The 22,751-nt window shown below is 48.9% G+C and overlaps 1 protein-coding gene across 1 annotated transcript in view; it reads left to right on the forward strand.

Annotated features, from left to right (window-relative positions):
* Nucleotides 1-3,727: 3,727 nt before the first annotated feature.
* LOC144173083 (endothelin-converting enzyme homolog) overlaps nt 3,728-22,751 on the forward strand; it is a 30,705-nt gene continuing 11,681 nt past the window's right edge. The window contains exons 1-3 of the mRNA XM_077701598.1: nt 3,728-3,964; nt 9,715-10,005; nt 16,301-16,585. Of these exons, the coding sequence (XP_077557724.1) occupies nt 3,944-3,964; nt 9,715-10,005; nt 16,301-16,585 (597 nt within the window). The 5' untranslated portion in view covers nt 3,728-3,943. The remainder of the gene's footprint in view (nt 3,965-9,714; nt 10,006-16,300; nt 16,586-22,751) is intronic.

The raw sequence follows: 22,751 nt of genomic DNA on the forward strand, positions 1-22,751 counted from the left end.
GTAGGAACATTCATTTAGCTGTTATGTCGATAGGACGGTCGGGCGGTCTTAGATCGGATACCTAAAGAAGCTGGGTCACAGCTGTCCGCTGGTCGACGGGCTTTCCCGCAGCTGTTAAAAGGGGAGGGGAGAGGGGAAACGTGTGCGCACCTAGGTTGCCTGGTTGTGGGCAATATTGTATTTCTGCTGGGCAACGATTACGGTACGTGGAATAAAACCGGGTGGTTGCGTGAGCGTAAAGTGTTGGTTTGAAGCATGCAGGCGGGGGGTTCTTTCGACTTATGTGGAAAGTTTTTGTTGTGGGGCACGATAATGCCACCGGGTCAATCTATAATACTGCGTTGATATCGTGGAAAGTGACCGATGGGCCTGAAAGAACGCCGGTAACTTCTCAGCAGCCTGGGAAGTGGCACAGGCTTGTTGATGGGCAAATGTGTCGCCAATCAACGAAGAGCTAAGTTGGACGATGAACAACAAGCAAAACGTGACAAAGGCGCAGAAAATGGCACCACCTTCTGCAGCACGCCGACGCCCTTATTCATAAGCAACCAACAACTGTGAGAGCCCCCTCGCGTCAAGTACGCTATAGAAAAGTTATAAAAAAGCGCGGGAAACGAGACTACAGAAGGAGCACACAGACAGGGCGCTGTGTGCCCTTTCTTTAGTCCTGTTTCCAGCGCTGTTTTATAACTCAGTTATGTACCAATTGGCCCGCCTTCAATCTCTGTTTCAGGGGAGAGTTTTCGAAGGCTAGTTTAGAACGTCGCGTAACGTCTGCGACAGATTGTGGTTTCAATCCAACGTCACAAAAGGCCATTCGAACCACCTTGACGCGCTAGTCCAAGCATTAATCTGACAAAGACGTCACAAACTTTCTGCTGTGGCTCACGTACGTGCGAAGGTTCCCTGCGCGACGGCAAAATTCATCGGCTCTCTCGCATCAACGGTTCTCTCTAACCACCGCGACACGCGCCTCTGCGCCGTTGACGAAAGTACCGAGCGCCTCGTTTCTATTCGAACATCCTTTCAGTCCAGTAAGCTTACGATGAACAGCGGACAGTTTGGGCTCGTGGTCTGAGCAGTGAACGCCTTAGTAGACGCGAACGAGGCGGCCACCCTGCTCCCGCGTGACGCATCGGACAACAAAAGAAAATGCGGCCCGCCAGAGGTCCTTGGTTTCTCGGGCCATTTAGAGTTCCTGTATATAGCTCCCTGTGCGAGCTATATACAGGAACTCTAGGGTCATTGAGTCGGCCCGGTCAAGAGGCATCCTGGACTAGGGACGCTTCACCACCACCCTTTTCCCTTTGCCTTTTGCTCCAATAAACGTTTACTGCTACTAGGTATAATGTAAACAACTCGCAGGGGAGTTTTTGCGCTTTTTATGGCAGCCTCGTGAGACCAGCATGACACAAACGCGGTGAAGCGCATTTGATAATAATCGTCGGGGTAGCCATAATGCTTTCACATGATTATGATCTGGTATGGTTACGCCAGTGTGCATCTTTTGTTTTGGCGAACGTATGTAACTCGCTTTTTGTATTTTCTGTTTTGTTTGTTTATTTCTGTTATCTTCTTCCTCTAATGGTTGTTCCTTGTGATCCCGCTGCTCCTCTGATTGTTACGGGTGGCAGGGCCCCGTCAGGCAGTTTTGTTTGTCTTTTGCCGTGCCATAGAAGGCAGTTTTGAATTGTCCAAAATAAAGGGATACAACAACAACAACAACATCCAAGGCACGTAAGCAGACCTAAGTGCTCCGAAGAATTTTATTCCCACTCTTCGCAACCGGCATAGGCGTGCACTTTGGCTGCATTCCAATTCTCGTACAGCTTGGTATACAGCTTAAGAAGCAGTCTAACTAGACGTTTAAAAAATGAGAATGGGAACAGCGCAGTGATCACGAACGCAACACCAACGCAGACGACAACCTCGTTGCAGAAATGTTGAGGAACGCGAGCCGTAGGTTTCGTAAATAATATTACCGTTATTATTACAAACATTACGTGATATAAAAATCGAAGCTTACTGTCAGTCGTCTACAAGGTACTTACCAAGGTAATCACTAACAGAATTTCTGCCACTTTAGATTTCAATCAACCTAAAGAACAAGCGGGGTTCCGTAAAGGCTATTCAACAATGGATCAAATTCACACGATCAATCACGTGATAGGGAAGTGCGCGGAGTATATTGAACCCCTATATATATTACCTTCATAGATTACAAGAAAGCATTTGAGTCGGTCGAAACATCAGCAGTCATTTAGGATTTACGAAACCAGGGTATAGACGAGCATTATGTAAGAATACTAGAGGATATTAACAGTTGTTCCACAGCTACCATAATCTTCCATAAGGAGAGCAGTGAAATACCTATAAGGAAGGGCATCAGACAAGCAGACACAATCTCTCCAATGTTATTCACAGCATGTTTACAAGAGGTATTCAGAACGTTGGATTGGAAACAGGTGGGAGTAAGGGTTAATGGAGAATACCTCAGTAACCTCAGATTTGCTGATGATTGCAAAGCATGCTTACCGCACTGGACAAACAGAGTATAACCGTTGGGGTTGAAAGTTAATATTCAGAAAACTAGAGTAATTATCAATAACCTCGGGACATTACAGCGGTTTGAGATAGGTGGCGAGGCAGTGGAAGTGGTAAGCGAATATATCTACTTAGGCCAAGTTGTGACCCCGGATCCCAACCATGAGGCAGAAATAATTAGAAGGATAAGAATGGGGTGGAGTGCATTCGGCAGGCATTCCCAGATAATGAATGGCAGCGTACCATTGTCCCTGAAGAAAAAAGTGTATGACAGCTGCATCTTACCGGTACTCACCTATACGGGGCAGAAACTTGGAGGTTCCCTAAGAGGGTTCAACTTAAATTGAGGACGACTCAGCGGGCAACGGATCGGAAGGTGATAGGTGTAACATTAAGGGACAAGAAAAGAGTGGAGTGGGTCAGGGAACAAACGCGTGTTCAGGACATACTAGTAGAAATTAAGAAGAAGAAATGAACGTGGGCAGGGCATGTAATGCGAAGGCAAGATAACCGTTGGTCATTAAGGGTAACAGAGTGGATCCCTAGAGAAGGCAAGCGTTGCAAGGGGCGGCAGAAAGTTAGATGCGCAGATGAGATCAAGAAATTTCCGGGGATAAATTGGTCGCAGTTAGCACAGGACCGGGATAATTGGAGATTAATGGGAGAGAGAGGCATTTGCCCTGCAGTGGGCGTAGTAGGCTGGGGACGATGATGATGATATAAAAATAAAACAAAATCGTCTTTACCACTAGTAAATTATACTAAATATTTCAATATGAGAACGAGCTAATTTGTAACAACATTATTTACGAAAAAGTGGGCGCTGGCGTCGTTTTTCAGAAGACAGGAAGGTAGCCTGCATCGTTGCTGGCTTCGATGCTGTCTCCATCTTCCTCCATGGCTGTCTCCTCGAAGCAGTCTTCTTTGACTGCTTCGTTGGAATTGGAACGGGCTTAACATGGCAGACAGTTCGCGAAGACGGCGGCAAAGCCATCTAAAGGGCAAATTGAAACGCACCCTATATAGAGCAGATTTGACTCCTCAAACAAGGGACCGCCTTTCCACCAGTCATTAGGACACGCCATTTTATAGGCTGGGCATCCTACCCTTCGAGTCAATAATGCCTGACGGCTGGACGACGGCCCGCGTGTCTTATAACAACTCAGCGGGAAAAAAGACTGTATTGAGTACAATTGGTTGTCTTACCTTCAACTAGCTGTCATCATCATCGGGGATAGTGACGCGTGCATGTGGACGAGGAAGAAGAAGCTACAAACCACCCGCGGACCGGCCAACCGGCGAACGAAGCCACAACCGCTTTTATTTCGGTGCCAACTAGCCGAGCCCCTGACTACCCCAACTAGTGCTGCGTCATCGCCCCTGGGAAAACAGCTGCACTATGGGAGACGACGATGATTCGGTGAGTGGTACAGCCTAATTAGGCGCTCATTCTCATGCGAGTCTTCGTTGCCTGCGATCTGCCCACCCGCAGCGAATGCGAGCCACTTCCAGGCAGCGGAACGTCACCGCGGCTATTACAACAGATTACTCTTGTTACAAGGCGAAGGCCTACAAGTACGGCTCCCTTTTCCTGGCGGCAGCGTGGTTGGCGACCGGCTGCAGGAGGGTTGCCTCCGTTCCGAAGGCGCAGTGCCGAAAGCCAAATTTAATGCCGAGTAGAGAAAAGCGACGGTACCGGAAGCAGAATGACAACTCGAACGGGCAGAGAAACTCCCCGCGCGTAGCCCGAAGACGCACTGCCTGGCTCGTCAACACGCGAGCCTATTGCAACGGTCAAAACAAGCGCCGTCGCAATTTGAAGCAGAGTCAAACACACACAGGCAAGTGCATTGTCGCTGAGTCGGAGAGGCGATGAGTCAGACGCAAAGAGCCGCCGCGGCGAGCCCGCGCATGCGCAAGAAGGTTCTGGGCGCGCCGCAATCTCGAAGTCGCATGAGTGCCGTGGCATGTGCCGACTTGCGTGTCAACTCTGAGAGGTGTGTGCAAGCTTACCACCATCAAGATGCGACATGCGGAGCATGGCCTCCGCCAGAACTTTAACTGGAACACTTAATTCTCTCTTTGTAACATGCAGCAAAAATTACAAGATAAAGGGAGGGGGATAAAAAATTAACGCTTTATTAAACGAGGCGCCCTAGTAGGGAACACTCGCTAAGGCGAACTGGTAGTCAGGGCTGAACAGAGATGCCCAAAAGGTACCACGTAATATAAATCTCGCGATGGATGTCCTGCAAGCGTAAAATACGGATACTGAGGCCACATTTATCTTTGACGCACCGGGATATCTCAGTAAATCAGAGATACCAGAGACATACCAAACAAAATATCGGTGAATACAGATACAAGTATACGGGCATTGAAATGTTTTTACAAGTATTTTGGGCAAGTTGATATTCTGGGAAGGCATTTATCAATCCCGTAAGGTGGAAGGATACATATCGCAACTGGAAAGTATGATTATGATGAGTATGAAAAGTATGAGCGCTCGTCCTGTCCGTTCCCTTCGTCCACGTCTTTTTTCGCTCTGTTGCCCAGAAGGACGCCATACCAACTTGCCCAGCTCACCACTCTGAAAAGTATGGCTCGCTTAACGAACACGAAATAATTACCAACGAATCTACGCAATAATTTTGGGTAGGCAAGGTCTGCGATCGGTAAAGTTACATTAATTTTACTTCAGAAGCACTACCTTCCTAAATGGCTGTTCTGTTCCAACGCCGTTTGCTCGCTCGCCCTCCATTGCACAAAACTCTTTCTAGCGTTGCGTACCCCCGTAACATCGCGTTACATGGAACTACCACTTTTGAACTGAGTTCTCGGTGGAGACGATGTCTTCCGTGAAATTATGAAGGCAACGGAATACCATTTGAGGCACGGATAAAATCTCCCGCTTTGAGAGGAAAGGAGGTAGCAAAGCAGAAGCCTATCTCTGGGCAAACCTTAAAAAACTTCCGGTGGGTCGATTTCCCATATGGTCTCACGTGATTGGATCCTCGTGGGAAAACGTCACGGGAAGCGGCCCAGGCAGCCAATCACGCGTCGCCTAGCAACGCGGTTTCATGCTGGAGGCATTTTTTCCCTGTACCACCATGACTCCAGTGTCGCGTCAGCCCACCATGGCATGTCCAAACAGCCACTCTCATGTTGCTCTCTCCTCCCACTCCCCATACTGGCCTAGTTGGGCTAGTTGGTACATGTTTGATTATATGAAAAGCCAGCGCTAAACACAGGACACAGTTAGACGAAAACGACGCGACAAGCTAGCTTGTCCTGTCATTTTCGTCTCGTCTAATTGTGTCTTCTGTTTACCGGTGGTTTTTCATCTAATCAAACGTGTACCAACTAGCCCAGTCCGACGCATCGGCTAACCTTTTCCCATGCTCCCGCCCTGAGTAGTGAGATGACGTTGGTAGTGTCCGCCGGCCAACGCCACTTCAAGAAAACTATTGGCGGTGAGCGCGACCACGGGCGGCGCTGCGGAGCGCGCCTCCGTGACGTCGGCTTAGGGATTCTCGCATTTGTCGTCTGCTTCACTCGGGCTCGCTCTCTATGCTGTTTCTTTGCGCGCGGTTGAGATTTTGTGCTTGTCCGCAGCAGATCTCGCGAATGCGCAACTTTTTTTTCGTTACAAAAGACTTAAAATAGCGTAAACTAGCTCAAGGCGTGATTTTAAGTATAGTTTTTGATACCGCTCCGGAAAAAAAACATTGCCGGCGTCGCCCATGCATTGCTGCGAAGCTGGTCCTGTGCGGAGCGCGAAGAGTCGGAACTAGGCGTCAGCCTCTGTGTTCAGCAGTCTTTCGAACAAAGGTAACAGCCGCAGGCTGACAACCGACAACAGCGAAAATGGAAGACCAAAACTAATTCCAGGCCTTCGGGGCTGTCGGCTTTGGCAGAAGGCATTACGATTCCAGCTAATCGCATGTCAGGTAAAACAGATTTGGCAATCTTGCCTAGCACTCGAAACTATTGTATCAAGTCACTTTACGTTGTCACGGCATGAAAGTGTGCCGACATGCACTATGGGGCACAAATAATGTAGGTTGATTTCCAAATAACCTGCTGTGTGTATAGGCGCGTGCTGGTTTTCTACCTGGCTTCTAACCAGTATGCAGGCTTATTGAGCAAAACGAGTAACCTGTAAGGCAAGCATACAGTAAGACTATGTTTTTTTCATATTTGGAGGGATATTTCGGTACATTTGCCACAACCATATCATCCCAATATTCAGACAGGCATTATAGTAAAACTGCACTGAAGAGGGGGAGGACCAGGAGGAGGAGAAAACAGTAAAATAGAGCTGGTTAGTGGGAAGGCTCCTCAGTCCAAGACGAGAGAGTAAGATTCATTCTTCAATTCACAGAACGTCATCCCGGGTAGGCCAGGACTTGTTCTTTGCGACTGAAGGGGTTGGAAAACAATAAAGAGCTGTCTGGACATATTCATTGGTTTCGAATTGTGTTATACTGAAAATTGGCATGTATACTATTTATTGCGTTAGTTAGCAAGTATATCAAGTTTTCAACACCGTAATCATGTCATAACTTTTCGGGTTGAGATCGAGTTCGTTACGATATCGATGGTTCGATAGAAATTAGGTCCACAAAAGCCGCCTTCGAGTACTGTGGACAACGTTATCTGCGCCGTAGCACAGATCTTATTGCATTGAATATTCACACGAACTTTGTGAGCCTCGCAAACATCCCAAAACCTCCTAGGACGTTTAGGACGGTGCAGAAAGTGAATGCGTTGGGCACAGAAAAAAAAAAAAGTTCATCTAACAACAACGAAAGAAAGAGAAAACACCCGTTTTATTTCCTGCTGTGCGACCCGCTGCTTGATGCGTAGCATTAGACTCTTGAGTCTTCATAAGAGCATCTCAGAAATAGTTAAGGGAAGCCTACGCATTTTGATTACTTATCGAGGAGCTCTGAGCGCTGAAACTCGCAAATACGCTAGATAGGACGAGGGCGAGTTACGTCTGAGCGATGCTCTCTGAAAGTTGTTCTCTCTCTCCTCGTGTGTTGTAAAATTGTGCGGGACAAAGCTTGAAATTATTCAGAGCCGTCAGAATCTGATTGAAAACACGCTTTTTAAAGCACCAAAGCATCAAAGCGGGCGATTTCTAGCAAAGGCATTGCTGCCAGTCAGAACCGGACGACCGCGGCGCGGGTGTAGCAGCGCGGCGAATGTAGCAGACGACAGCGGAGCGGGTCCCTAAGCTGACGTCAAATCCAGGGGGCGCCACTCAAACATCTCACCGCCAATACACGAAACGATTTACAGGGTTTGTCCAGCCTTCGCAAGGTGGTGGTTTTACGCCTACGTGTTTAGGGCCTATAGGACGGCGAGTTGGCCGATCACGTGTGGTGTGGCGCGCGCAAGCGGGCATGTCTCATGCGTCCCTACTGAACCCAGTGAAAAGAACTGATCTAACTGGCAAAGTTTTTCAGGCGCCTTTGGTTTACCCCTTTTGATAGAATTTCGTTACCTACAAACGATTTTTCGTGGCTTTTATCGTCGACCTTCATACAAAACGCCAACATTCGAGGCGGGGGAATATGTGCTCAGGCGTAAAAATATTACCAGACGCGGTATGTTGAAGCCATACGCTGCGCTTGGGTCGCAAGCGGTCGGCCAAGAATACTTTTGGGCAAATACTTTTTAATGGAATAAGAAAGATTCAGCGTGCCATGCAAATTCAACAAGGGTGCGCGGCAGGTGTCAAAACATGCCGAACGTACAAGTTAAACGTTGTGGCAAGTGATTCTCGCCATTTTTTTAAAAGGTGTACCACGACTTCCGCTGCCTGTAAGATATAAAATCACAATTTCCAAATAGGAAACAGACGGTGTGTTAAAGGGGTTATGAAGACAAAATACGAGTTTGATTCACTAAAAAGACTGCTCTTTCCGAATAACAATGATACCAACTTTATCGTAGGCGTCTAACAAATATTCGAGGTGTTAAAGAAAGCATATGCAGCAGTGGAGACTCCCAAGCTACTCCCCAGCGATTTATCACACTTGACGCCACAAAGTCTGGTTTGTGCGAACGGAGGCGGCCGGCCTAAGCTGCCGCCAAGAAACAGGACTGCGCGATTGCAGTGGGGCTGCTATACTCGGTTACAACTCAAGAACGGCACCACCTAATGTAGTGTATCACTCCGCCAAAGCGCCGGAGCCGTGACGTCAGTGCGCGCGCGTTTTGAAAAGGGTTTGCTATGAATGCGTGATATCGTCTGCCTTGTCTCACGCAGTTTTTAAATGCAGAGCATTTCAGTAACTCACGATGTCACCCGCGTTGACGTCCGTAGTCGTAGTCCGCACCCCTCCCCCTACACTATAAAAAAAAATAATATCCGGCGCCTGGTTTCGATCCCTCGACCCTGCGGGTGGAACGCAACGTACATGGTGCTCTACCCACTGCGCCACAAAGCCGACACAGAATGGGAGTCTACGAACGCGCCTTATATCCTTGAATCATTCAAACTACGTCAAGAAGCTGCTGATACAACGCATTCACTACCACCAACTCCCCAAACACTAAACGTTAACGCAATACACCCACCCCCTATGCTACGCATTTACTCGAGTCCCCCTCGCGGGGAGATGGGCCCAATTTTTTGTCGTCACTGGAGTCGTTTATAAGCATATTAAATCCAAAAAATTACGGGAAGGGCTCACGCCATGTTCAAAATATTCCCAGTAACGCCCTACTTGCGCGGCGCTGAGAAACATCCGGCTACGGTGATAAGGCACAGCGGCAACTTCCGGTGCCGTTCTTAAGTTGTCGCCGAGTATAGTTCAGCTTGATCGTATCACTTGAATTCAGGCGTGCAGTCAACACCCATGATCAGTATGTTTTCAGTGCTGGCCCATAATACCTCGCTCCTGCCCGCATTACGTCACTGTAGCGCGAAATTCGAATTTTTAAATTATAATTGCATTTTTTCAATTACAAAAGAGCGCTTTTGCAGCTGGCTCGTAACTGAGCAAGTTACCAACGGCTAGTTCCTTCAAATCGAACGAAGTTGTATTTTGTCTTCACGGCGCATTTAACGTTCGCTCCACCTGCTATTCACTCCCTGCTTGTGTACCGTTGAGTTACATTTGGTGGACAAAGCTGAACACTAAATGAAAATCGCAGGACGTGGAGCCTCCGACGCGCAACCTGATGATGTCGGTGCGCGTGGAGGCGCTGGCGGTGCTCGAGCTGGTCGTCATCGCGGGCGTGGCGGCGTACGTGTTCTTCACGGTGCCCCCAGACCGGATGCCGTGGAACGCCAGCTGCGCTGACCTCAGCTGCTACAACCTGGCCATGGAGCTGTACACGGCCATGGACCTGCGCCTGAACCCTTGCGACGACTTCTACCTGTACGCGTGCGGCCGATGGGCAGACAGCCACCCGGACGACGAGGACCAGTTCAGGTACCTCGAGGTACGTACGTGCACTCGGGTACGAGGTAAGAACGGCAATGAATTGGTTCGTGTAGTTTATCACTCCGCCGAAGCGACGGAGCCCCACCGAGCTACTACTCAGAAGTCACGTGACCGCCGCTGAGGTCACGTGACTGTTTTAGCGCGAAAGCTTTTTTTTTTTAGTGGGATCGACAGCGTCCTGTAAAAAAAAAAACAAAAACAAAAAAAACATGTATTTTCCCATAGACCAGCTGGTCAACTGAAAAGCTCTTATAAGTTCGTCAACAGAAAAGCTCTGACAGACTCCTTCAATGCTTTTTGAAAGGAATTGAAGGACTCTGGCTCTGATAAGATCTGTGTACACACGCGGCGCGTGCGTGAAACCGGGCCGCCATTACGTCAGCAATACGGTTGCTTCAAAATCGCAAAAAAAAAGGGACGGTTCTAAGTGAGACAGCACACGCATGGATTGTGAAGGAGGAGTGCAATGGTGCACCTTTATCGCATAAAGCTCGTATCGCTACGCGTTTAGATCGTTCGTAGACGCGTCTGCTTAATATATAGTGCGCGAGAAATTGTGGCATGCGTTCGTTCTTCGTTTGCCATTCGGGTCTTGGAAGGTTAGACGATCGATTGGACGCACTTTCAGCGAATACTTTGACGCAGTGTTGATGTTAGAAAGCTGTCGTGCTTGTCTCAACTTTCTTTAGCGAGGGATGGTGAAGTGTTTGGCGCCGCTCGTGTCGACGCCGATGACGGTAAAACATGGACGCTTTCGCCATGACATAACCAACTATAAGACCTGCACCGCCACTTACCGGCGAGGGTGCGGCGCAGCGAGTCAGGGCCTCAGTGGTACCGCGGTGCTTACGTAGCCTACCATCACGACCAACCCGCCGCGGTGGCTCAGTGGCTAAGGCGTTGCGCTGCTGAGCACGAGGTCGCGGGTTCGATTCCCGGCCGCGGCGGTCGCTTTTCTGATGGAGGCGAAAAGCAAAAATGCCCGTGTGTACGAGATTTCGGCGCACGTTAACGATCCCCAGGTGGTCAAAATTAATCCGGAGCCCTCCACTACGGCGCGCCTCATTGCCTCCGTTGCGTCGGCGCGTTAAACCCTACAATCAATCAATCAACCATCACGACCAGCGGCCACTCTATAAGAAGCCATGGACTGGCATTCACTGGCAGCGTTATCTATAGCAGGGAAGGCACTGGAACACCCGGTATTTTACGATGGGGACACCGGAAATAAAATTAAATCTAATAGACACGCATTGCTTGGAAAGAAACCTGAGGGCATAATTCGGCTTACGTAGGGGAAAGAGAAATCAAGACATTTATTTCAAGCTTTCCGATCCTCTACGTCTAATTGTAGGTCTGTCGTAGTTGTCGCCTCCTGTATCGACAATGACGTAACAAGGAGAGTTAGTTACGCCGTTTGGTCTGCGGCGGACTGGGAAAGCCTTGTTTACCGTCAGTCCTCCTCGATGGCGCCACCATACTGCCCCACACCGCTATAAGCCTTTGCTTTACTTCTTCTGGCCGTATTTGCACCTGGCTTGTTCTTGTTACGGCTGGAAGTAATCGTTTCGTGAAACATGGGGTATGCTCGACAAACAGGGTCGCGTAAGGCAGTGTCGCTTACGCCAGTCGTCCAGTGTCACGTGAGACAACCCCAAAGCCCCGGACTGATGTTCAGCTATTTGCCTCGAGGACATACCGTGGCGCCACCTACGAGTGACGTCACTTGTAGGACGCCGAATCGTGTTGTCGTCTGCTACAACACATTTCCCGTGCGTATGCGGAAGCGTGTTTTTTTTGTTGTGGCCACCGTCTCGCCCGCTCCTTGTGGATTTGATGCAAATTACCAAAAAAGTTGTCTGTAAACCAAATAATTCGGGCAAGAAATCAGCGACTCGCTTGTTCCCGGCGATACCGCCGCGTTTAGGTAGTTGCTACCATCGCGACCCACAGCTCCTACATACGCAGCCAGCTAACGCCAAGGACGATGCAACTGATGCCGAGAAGAGTACGCTGTAAATTCGTTATGAAACACTTGTGACAGGACATGTGTGTGTGTGCAAGCAAACACCTTGTAACAGCGACGGAAACACGTCGCTCACTTAAGATCTCACCGCGCGAACTGCTCGTATTGTCTGGTAAATGAATGACGCGAGAACGGTGATCAGGTTGCTTCGCCGCACATGCTTAAAAGTATTGTTATGGTCTGCAGTTTGGCTTAATCAGTGCCTATTTCCCCTACGATGTTTTTATAGTCATGCCCGGATTTGATTAAGGATCACTGCCCTAGCCTGTACTCTGCACGGCTGATGTTTACTTTTCGCGACTTGTCCGCAATGTATGAGCGGTATGAACGCGAGTTTTTAACGCCTTCGAGCGGGTTCGGACAAGGGTATATTTAGTTTTCATTAGGCGCTTGGCGTGGTAATTTATAATTGCAGCGTGTTTTGTATGTTTACACTAAGCCGGCATTTCTCAAGCATCAATTTCGAAACTCACGACTTCTCACAAAAGGCGAAGCTGCGTACGAGGCGAAACACGTCGCTAATGATTTCGGGTAATGGGGATATTTAGAATAGGAGAAACCAGCGTTGGGGGCCGCCAAGAAGTTTGAGGAACCCAAACGCTACACGCGCGTGCGCGACGGGAGGGCCTTCTCCAACAGCTCGCAGCCGGCTTCAGATGCACGTAATCGGATGTTGGGAACTTTAGGCTTGGCGTCGCAGCAGATATTTCATCGCCGTTAAAGGTGCGAGTGACAGTCCCTAACAGAACGTTTCCCCGCGCTGGGAACTCTGTAAGCGCGGAGATTTCCGTTGAAACGATCGACAATCAAGATACCTGCACGGCCTTTCGGCCGCTCGCCGCACCGTGCGTGAACGGGCCGGCGCTGCCGGGACCGACCTCCGCGGCCGGTCGGCGTAAATCGCGGCAGATATTTCAGCATCGCTTTGAAAGCCACAGCTGATGACACTATCTATCAGAATTTTTCATCACACTAACATCCACTTTCACCAATCTGGAACTTCTTTTCCGCGACTTGTGTGATTTTAAAAAGCGGCGACAAGTTGTTGCTGCCGCGACCTGCGTCGGTTCGAGCCGCACCGTCGGCTGTGCGGGTAGGCACGGCGGGTGCGTGTGCTTCTGCGAGCAGTTAACGCTTCTCGATTTCCTGCTTTATACATTTCTTGAAAACAAGGGAAATCTTTCTAGAAACTTCACTGGGCGATCGTCGTAGTCCACTTTGTTGATCGGGGAAACAAGCCGCTGCTTACGCTTCGGTCGCATGCGTAATTTAACCACCACGCTCATGGTGTTTGCGGATAATCTACCGGAGTTGATACGGCAGTCACCATTAGGTCGAACTGCGCTTGACGCACTGAGAATTAACTTAAAACAAAGGAAATTAACACGAAAATACTTTTAGAACGCGCTTCCTATACGAAGTGTCACGCGCTGCAAGCCAACTACGCAGCAAGATAGGAACGGTGACCCTACAAGTGACGTCAAAACGATCGCAGCGCCGGCCTCTCCAGTGGTGGGCCTCGCGGCCAATAACAAGCACAGTGCGCGCAGTACCAGCAGTAGTACGCACTATTGGCGGTGAGTGCGAACCATAGAGATAATATACTGGTGCGAACACAGGCGGCGCTGCAAAGGCCGCCTCCGTGACGTCAGCTTAGGGATTCTCGCAATTGTCGTCTGCTTCCCTCAGGCTCGCTCTCCCTGCTGTTTCTTTGCGCTCGGTCAACGTCTGATGCTTGTCCGCACCAGAATTGGCGTGTGGGTAACTTTTTATCATAATAATAGGCTTAAAATCGCATACACTAACTCATGGTGTCAATTAAAGTATAGTTTTGGATACCGCTACGGGAGAAACATTGCCGGCGCCACCCCATTCCTTGCGAAGCCGGTCCTGAGCGGAGCGCGAACAGTCGGAGCTAGGCGTCAACTTCTCAAGTAAGCATTCGAACAAAAGGAACAGTCAGCTGCTAATAACCGACAACAGCGAAAATGGAAGACCACAACAAATTCTAGGCCTTCAGGGCTGTTGGGTTTGGCCGAAGGCATTACGATTCCCGGTAATCATATGTAAGGTCAAACAGTTTTTGCAACCTTGCCGACCGCTCGAACGTGTTTTGTCACATCACTTTACGTTGTCAAGGCATAAAAATTTGCCGACATGCACTATAGATTGCAAAAACTGTAGGTTGAGTTCCAAATAACCCAGTGTGTATATACGCGCGTGCTGATTCTATACCAGGCATCTAACCAGTATGGAGGTTTATTGAGCAAAACGAGTCACGTCTTGGTTAAATTTATAGTAACACATATATGTTTCTTAAGACCTGGAGGGATATTTCGGAACATTTTGCACAGCCATATCTTCCCGATATTCGGATATGCGTTATAGGAAAACTGCACTCAAGAGGAGGAGGAGGAGGAGGGGAAAACTTTATTTAACAATTAAATCGATCTGGTTAGTGGGACGGGTCCTCAGTCCAGGACAAGAGAGTAAAAGTAATTTACTTCAAATTATAGAACGCCATCCCGAGTAGAATAGGATTTGTTCTTCGCGCCTGCATGGCAATAAAGAGCTACTTGGAATTCTTCTTCGGGTTCGATTCTTGTAATATATGCAGGTATACTATTTATTACGTTAGTTAGCGAGTATATCATGCCTTCAACACATAATCATGTCATCATTGTTCACGTTGAGAGTCAGTTCGTTATGATAACGATATAATTACGATAGAAATTCGGAGCACAAAATCCGCCTTCAAGTACTGTGGACCACGTCGTTTAGGGCGCGATTGCGGGGGCGTAGCACAAGCTTTGTCATTGTATTTGCATGTGAATAAACAAAGCACGTTGTGGATATGCACCTTCTTGCACGCAGCCGTAATGAAAGCCAATTTGTGAAGAAGGGAATGTATGACATACAACATGAAGGAAGTATCCACACGACCTTTGTGAGCCTCCCAAACATCCCGAAACCTCCTAATAAGAAGTTGGTGATGGCGCAGAAAAATTAATGCGTTGGGCAGAAAAAAAGCAAGAAACATTAATCTGATACAAGACAAAAACGAAGGAAACAGAAGAAAGCCGCTTTATTTCCTTCTGTGCGATGCACGTGTAGAGGCCGTTGCTTGGTACGTAGCATTAAACTGTTGAGTCTTCATTGGATCATCTCAAAAATACTGCAGGGAAGCCTACGCATTTTGAATACTTATCGAGAAGCTCTGATCGCTGATCCTCGCGAATAAGCAAGAAAGGACGAGTTACACACGATCTTCTGACCGATACTCTGAAGAAAGCTGTTCTCCATCTCTTCGTGTGTTGCAAACTTGTGGGGGATACAACTTAAAATTATTCAGATGCGTCAGAAGCTGGCAAAATAGCTTAGTCGCTAGAAATACGCTTTTTAACGCACTACAGCAACGAAGTGGGCGATTTCTAGCCCAGGCACTGCTGCCCCTCACAAGCGGAGTGTAGCAGACGACAGCGGCGCGAGTCCCTAAGCCGACGTCAGAGCCAGGGGGCGCCACTCAAACATCTCACCGCCAATACTCGGTTACAACTCAAGAACGGCACCACCTCATGTAGCGTATCACTCCGCCAAAGCGCCGGACCCGTGACGTCAGTGCGCGCGCGTTTTGAAAGGGGTTTGCGATGAATGCGTGATATCGTCTGCTTTGTCTCACGCAGTTTTTTTGTCGTAACTGGAGTCGTTTATAAGCATATTAAGTGCAAAACATCACGGGAACGGCTAACGCCATGTTCATAATATTCGCAGTAACGCCCTATTTGCGCCGCGCGGAGAAACATCCGGCTATGGTGATAAGGAACAGCGGCAACTTCAGGTGCCGTTCTTAAGTTGTCACCGAGTATAGTACCTCTATGTTTAAGTGTACTCCCATAACTTTCATTGTTTGCCCCACTATTCGTGTTGCTACAAAATGGATATGCATTCTGCTTGGTATACGGACTGCAGTGTCGAATAAATAAATAAATTTATGTTTAGGCGCAAATAGCTCGTACCGCAAGCTCGTAAACCGTGCCTAACGTGCGTTTGCGTTTGCCGGCATCAGCCAATCGCACAGTTGTGCATATTACGTCATGGGTTCTACTGCGGGAAATGAGCTAGTGGGTCGCATGGTCATTCGTTTTTTTTAAAAATTAATAGGTGTTTTGAGCAAAGTGCATACGTTATAAGTGGGGTCAGTGTTATTCTAACAAGGGAATTGTTCGAATGAACCGAACTTGTGTTTTGTATGAATGACCCCTTTCAGGGCCGGGTGTACCGGACGGCCAACGAGAAGCTCCGCGAGCGCATGGCGAGCCTGCCGGCGCCCGACAAGCCCCTCTCGACGCTGGACAAGGCGGCCATCAGCTACCTGTCGTGCGTGGAGGTGCACACGCGCCGCATCGACGTCCCCTGGAAAATCAACGAGCTGCTCTTCAACGCCAGCCACAGCGGCGTCTCGTCGCTCTCGCAAACTCTCAGGAATCCGCAGGAGATGCTCGATCTCCTGGTGTCCCTGGCGCTGAACTTGGACATCGACATCCTCTTCAAGGTAACAGCGCCGCCGCAAATTCGCCTTTCGGGAGCGCGTAATTCGCCCCGGGCTACGGGGGCGGTTTGCAAGTCGGTGTTCCACATTCAACCTTGCTGGCAGATGCAAGATCAACGGTAGTGCCCGCAGCGGTGGCTGAGTGGCTAAGGCGTTGTGCTGTTGAGCCCAAGGACGCGGGGTCGATTCCGGCCGCAGTGGCTGCTTTGCAGGTATAGAGGTGAAAAGAGAAAGCGTTCTCCATGGGTCGAGAATCCAGCGCGCGCGTCTTAATGCCTGAGCTACACGGCTGTCTCAAAGGCCTTCCGAAGGCCGTCGAGCCAATCGTCTATCGAGAGCCCCATTGTAAGCACTTATATTTAAAGGCGCAGTTGTGGGCAAGAGTCAATTGAAAGTTACCGTTTAGCACAGGCATAAAATGCCCTGGTGGCAAAAAAAAAAAAAAAAAAAACGTGGCTTATAGCCCAAGTGCTGCTTCAGTGCGTGAAACGCCCCAAGTTTGAATTTTGGTCATCAATTATACGGCAGAACAGCAAGCACGTTGAGTGCAAATCGAAAAGCTCTCCAAATTCTTTTAAACGACAGGAACCGTATAGTCCAGCGTCTCGTGTACTGCCGCGTATTTATTGCGAAATGGGTCATTTGTTGGCCCAGCTGGTGCATGCCGAGTTTAAAATTGAATTGCGCAGCTGACGTCAAAGAGATGAAGAGAAAAAGAACACACGCAAAGGTGTACCACATAAACTTTTATTTATGTCCAGTGTGCCGAAAAAAGGGGGGAGCCGAACGAAAAATATAGGTGAATCAGACGAAGACTGCACATCTTTTTTACAAAAACTGAGCATTGCTCTGATCAAAAAATTTTTTTTTACCTCCTAATAGAGTGGACGCTTTGCGAGCGCGTACCTCATTTTGTCTTCCAGCGCTAGCGCTTCGATAATTCCCCGCAATGCTATAGGATGGGGGCTATACTCGGTTACAACTCAAGAACGGCACCACCTCATGTAGTGTATCACTCCGCCAAAGCGCCGGACCCGTGACGTCAGTGCGCGCGCGTTTTGAAAGGGGTTTGCTATGAATGCGTGATATCGTCTGCCTTGTCTCACGCAGTTTGTTTGTCGTCACTAGAGTCGTTTATAAGCATATTAAGTCCAAAAAATCGCGGGAGCGGCTCACGCCATGTTCAAAATATTCCCAGTAACGCCCTAGTTGCGCCGCGCGAAGAAACATCCGGCTACGGTGATAAGGCACAGCGGCAACTTCCGGTGCCGTTCTTAAATTGTCACCGAGTATAGTTGGTCTACGTGCACCTGCGTGACTGTTTGCGGAAGACGAAGCAAACAGACAGCGGACATTCACAAGACGAGTGCAAAATATCAACCGTATCAACTATCGGAGAGCTAATATTTAGCTACAGCAGTCTACCGACGCTGATATGATGATCCGCGAAGCGCGTAGGAGGCTAACACGCGAAGGGCAGGGCACAATGAAACAAGCAGATTGAACCGTGTTCTTGGTCTGGCGCATTTCGGGAGCAACCCATTAAATCACGCTGATCGTGCAAACACTATAATTTTGGTCCTGAATACTGGCCCTTTGTTAGTTAGAAGGGTGGTGGTTCGGCACGAGATGCCAGCACGCCGCTGGCATCCCCCGGTTTTGGAGACGTGCACGCATTTTTTTTTTCAGTTCGTAACGCGTCTGATAGCGGCAGCGTTGCGTTTACTTCGTACGCAACTCTAGAGCCACAATAATCTGCGTTTTAGTGACTCTGCAGGTAACTCGATACAGTTACCAAGAGGTATACTTCCTGTGTTGAGGAGTTACAGGAATGGAATTAAACCATGGCCATTCCCGGAGTGGGAATGGGCAAAATTTTGACATTCCGCGGGATTGAAAAGAATGGAATAATGGAAAGTTCCAATTCTTTGGAATTTATTTGGAATGCTGCCCATTCCGCGACACTGCTCTTTGCGCCCGAATTTCCGCAGGTCATCCCTCCATCGAGTCTTTGTCATACCCATATTGCCGTTACGGTATATTGGCAGCCACCCTGCTAATTGGATGGTCCCCCTCTTGTCCTCATGTGAATGACAGGTCACACCGATGCCCATTTTTAAAAGCGGAGCTGTTTAAGCTTCTGCCTGGTCCGGTGGCAAAGTAAAAAAAACTTCAAAGAAAAAAGACGAACCTGGGGCCTCAGTGACGAGGGAGAGCGCGAAAGCAGCGCGCGTCAGATATATCAGCGGAGGGCATGCGCTAGCTAGCCTCCTGGCCTAGCCTTCCAGCAGGGCTCAACCATCGCCTCCTCTATTTTCAAAGAAGCCATGAAGAGAAAATACAACTTCGCTTAATTTGGACTAGGATTCGGTATCTCACTCAGCTCCATTACATCCACAAAAGATGTTTTTTAACGAAGTAAAACCAAGAAGTATTTAAAAACTTTTAAATTTTGCGCCACCGTGACGTGTTATGAGCAAAAATGACGTCATACGGGCCAACAATAAAACAATTTTCAGTGCGTTAACTGCACGTTAGATTTCAAGTGATGTGGTCAAATGGAAATAGAGGTCCCATTACAGACGTCCAGTCATGTGTCGTCGCGACTGGTCATTTAGGCGGCCTCCAATCGCACAAACAAGGTTCCATGACGTCATAGAAGAGTTGCGGGAAATTGGCTATGGGGTCGCAACTGCTTTACACGTTTTCTTTAATATCTCCGTTATTTGTTCGAAGATTGCGATGATATTGGTACAATTGTTATCGGGACTAAGCAGTCTTTCTAATAAATCCAACTTGTATTTTGTCTTCATGGCTCCTTTAAAATGCCAAACGTATCAGCCCCGAGCGGCCAACCAAGCCCATTCATTATATTCCGGCCACTCTGCCCCAACTGCTAGCCTTCCCACTGCTTCAGTCGCGTGACCGGTTAATATCGGGGCGACGCGTGGTGGAAAGCGGCAACGTTGACAAAACGTGCTCCGCCAGGGCGTTCCCTTTTCCATCTGTAGCCAGAGCGCCGCTACTTCAGCAATCTCGAACACCGATGGCTTTAAAAACAAGGCACAATCCGCTCTTGAAGTCAGCTACGGTGGGGGATGCCAGTTTAAGGTCCCTAAAATTACTAAGGTACCGCCAACCGCTCCCTCCTTCGCCGCCGCTCTCCTCTTTTTCTTTGCCCTCACCCGCGGCGTCGCGTGCCCGTGAATATGGTGGCTATACTCGGTGACAACTGTGCCTTATCACCGTAGCCGGATGTTTCTCCCCGCGGCGCAAGTAGGGCGTTACTGGGAATATTTTGAACATAGCGTGAGCCGTTACCGTGATTTTTTGGACTTAATATGCTTATAAACGACTCCAGTGACAACAAACAAACCGCGTGAGACAAGGCAGACGATATTACGCATTCATAGCAAACCCCTTTCAAAATGCGCGCGCACTGACGTCGCGGGTCCGGCGCTTTGGCGGAGTGATACACTACATCAGGTGGTGCCGTTCTTGAGTTGTAACCGAGTATAATGTTCTTTGGGCCACGGTTTCAACACCTTCCTGAGAAGAAAGGTTTCTCTAGGTGCAGTATCCTTTTTACTCCCCATGCCAATGTGATGAAAATGGCGGTCTGGGCTAGCAACGCCTCACGTGGGTTCCGTCTTCCCTTCTGACTGCTGGTCAAAAGCGATGCGCCGGTTCATGCCTGGCGCGCGGTGGCGCTGATTTCCGTAGTTAGATGCCCGCCTGGCCGCCCGCTCTACGACTCGGTGCGCGGCGGAAGCGCAAACCAGCAGAAGTTCGCCGCACGCGCAAGTGTAATTTTACTAAGCACGCAACTAGCTTGGAGTGGCACATACCTCGCAGCTCTCACTGAACACTTCGACGCGTTTTGTTCCGATACGCATAACCTATGCAATACCGAACGTCACGCGCATCTTGCGCTCCCGACTTCCATGTTGTACTCCACGCTTACCATTCTGTACTTGATGGTATTTTAGACAAAATACAATGAAGAGACCATACCCGTTCGCATAAAGACATAAAGCACGAAAACTAACATTTTTTTAAAAGCCGAACGTATACTATTGACTACACGGAAACAGAAATTCAGAGGGTCTGCATCTGCGTCTGCAGCCTTTCACTTCAACTAGTAGAAATTGTTCAGTTTTGACGTACAGAATCTCTTTCCTGTACATATTCAGACTGCCAAAAGTTTACTGAAAGCAAATAAAAAATGGATAAGGAGAAATAACAATACTAGGAGAAATAACCGTAAAGGCACCTAATTTTTTTTTAATGCACAAATATCAATGCTGAACTGTAAATGCAATGAGAAAAGTTTGCATTTGAGTACTGCAGTGCTCAATCTCGATGACAAAAAACTAAATTGCTACATCTTCAACTACGGTGATCCTTTCTTGCATTCCTTTCTTGCATTCGCGTGACTGTGGTAGTGCACAGAGGGCTTGCTCACGGTTTGCGGCAGTATAAAGAGCGCTTCATTCGCGAATGCCGTCGTTCGAGCGCTGCGCTGGCGCCCTTACATTCGCCTTTCTTGCGATGGTTGTGAATCATTAGCAGCGTTCAGTCTGCGCCCGCTTTTACTACCGACATACATCCTACCTTAATTCCGCGCAGTTTTGAGTGCTTTGCCGTTTTTATTTTACCTGGCCGCATTTTTTTTCTCTTTACAGCCTCAGTTTGCGCCGCACCGACCAAGTACATGTTACGCAGCAAATCGCTTCAATATCATAACAACGGGATTATAATACTACCCGGGTCGATTAAACACAAAACATGACTTCACGCCACAAAGAGCTGACACGCACCCAGAACGAACACGCTACATGGTCGGACGCAAGCTGCCGTCGGCCAAAACAAGCGCGAATTCAGGAGAACAATTCTTACGTCACGGAAACCTTACGACAACCGACTGAACATGTTATGCCGCTGATAATTATGATGGGAGTCAAGTGCGCACATAAAAAATACACGGCTTCTTATCCAAAGCAAAGCGTACGTCATGACGAACTCGCCGCTGCACGCATTGCCTACTCAGAACAAAGGGTGGACGGCGGTCGCGGAGGGAATACGCATTTCTTTGTAAGTGACCACTCATGCGTGCGCAGAATTTAACAGGGAAAGAACATGCGTTGAGAAACTTACCTTGCAAAAGATTGATGACAGCGTCGGCTTGAAGTATTCCCGTTCAAAGATATGCAACCAAACTAACTTTTCTCCTTTCTGTGTCGCGTTTCCCGGGCGGAATAACGAAGTCTTCCATCCCTTACCCTATTCTCGCTGCCTAAGGTACAACACATCGGCACCGCGAAGCAACATAAAGCGACACCGATGCGATATTTGTTCGAAACGAGCAGCTAATTCTTTCTTTGCTATTCGCTGGCGCGTACAATAAAGCCGGCACTGAAGCTGCGCAGCCAAACATAGTGCCGCACAGGCGGTGTTGCGCAATGTTCCAACCGGCGAGCCGTCCCGGCCGTGGAGGCAGAAGTAAAACTTGTTTTCCTAGAAGAAAACTCCCACCTCCTCTCGCGGGAACCCCTGTGTAGATGCGACGCATAGGCGGAGCGGCGAAGGGACCGCGTTTTATAGCGCGCATAACGTTGAGGGGACTGCGTAAGCCGGTCCCAGTCGATGACGACGTTGGCGTATTGTAAAGCGGCGTGGACTCTAGGGGTTTGAGCCAAGCGTGGATGTTGCTTCTCCGGAGAACGGCACACCGGTTATATGCGCAGCGCGCCCGAAGGTGAGGAAACCGCGGAAGAGAGAGTACTGCACATGCGCCGGCCCCAGCGCGTCTGCCGCGGCTATGACGCAACACAATCCAACACAATCCACTTTAATCGAATCCAATCCAAGCCAAGCCAAGCCAAGCCAACCCAATCTAATCCAAGCCAATCTAATCGCATCCAATCCAATGCCCCTCGCGAGAGAGTGTTCGCTATCGGATAGGAGAGGGTGTGAGCGGCGGAGAGCGCAGCTGGCGCGGCGAGGAGAATGGGGGAGGGGCGAACAACGCCGCCGATGACGACGACGCCGGAGGGACAACGCGAGTGAATCAGATGCTCTGCATCTAAAAAACGGCAGAGCTACCACGTGACTTTTCTGTTGGCCAATGGTGGGCGGCGCTGGTCGGAGAAAAAGAAAATAGCAAAGC

Source organism: Haemaphysalis longicornis, unplaced genomic scaffold, assembly GCF_048455015.1.
Source record: "Haemaphysalis longicornis isolate Haplotype H1 unplaced genomic scaffold, Haemaphysalis longicornis Haplotype H1 scaffold_29, whole genome shotgun sequence".
Classification (NCBI taxonomy): domain Eukaryota; kingdom Metazoa; phylum Arthropoda; class Arachnida; order Ixodida; family Ixodidae; genus Haemaphysalis; species Haemaphysalis longicornis.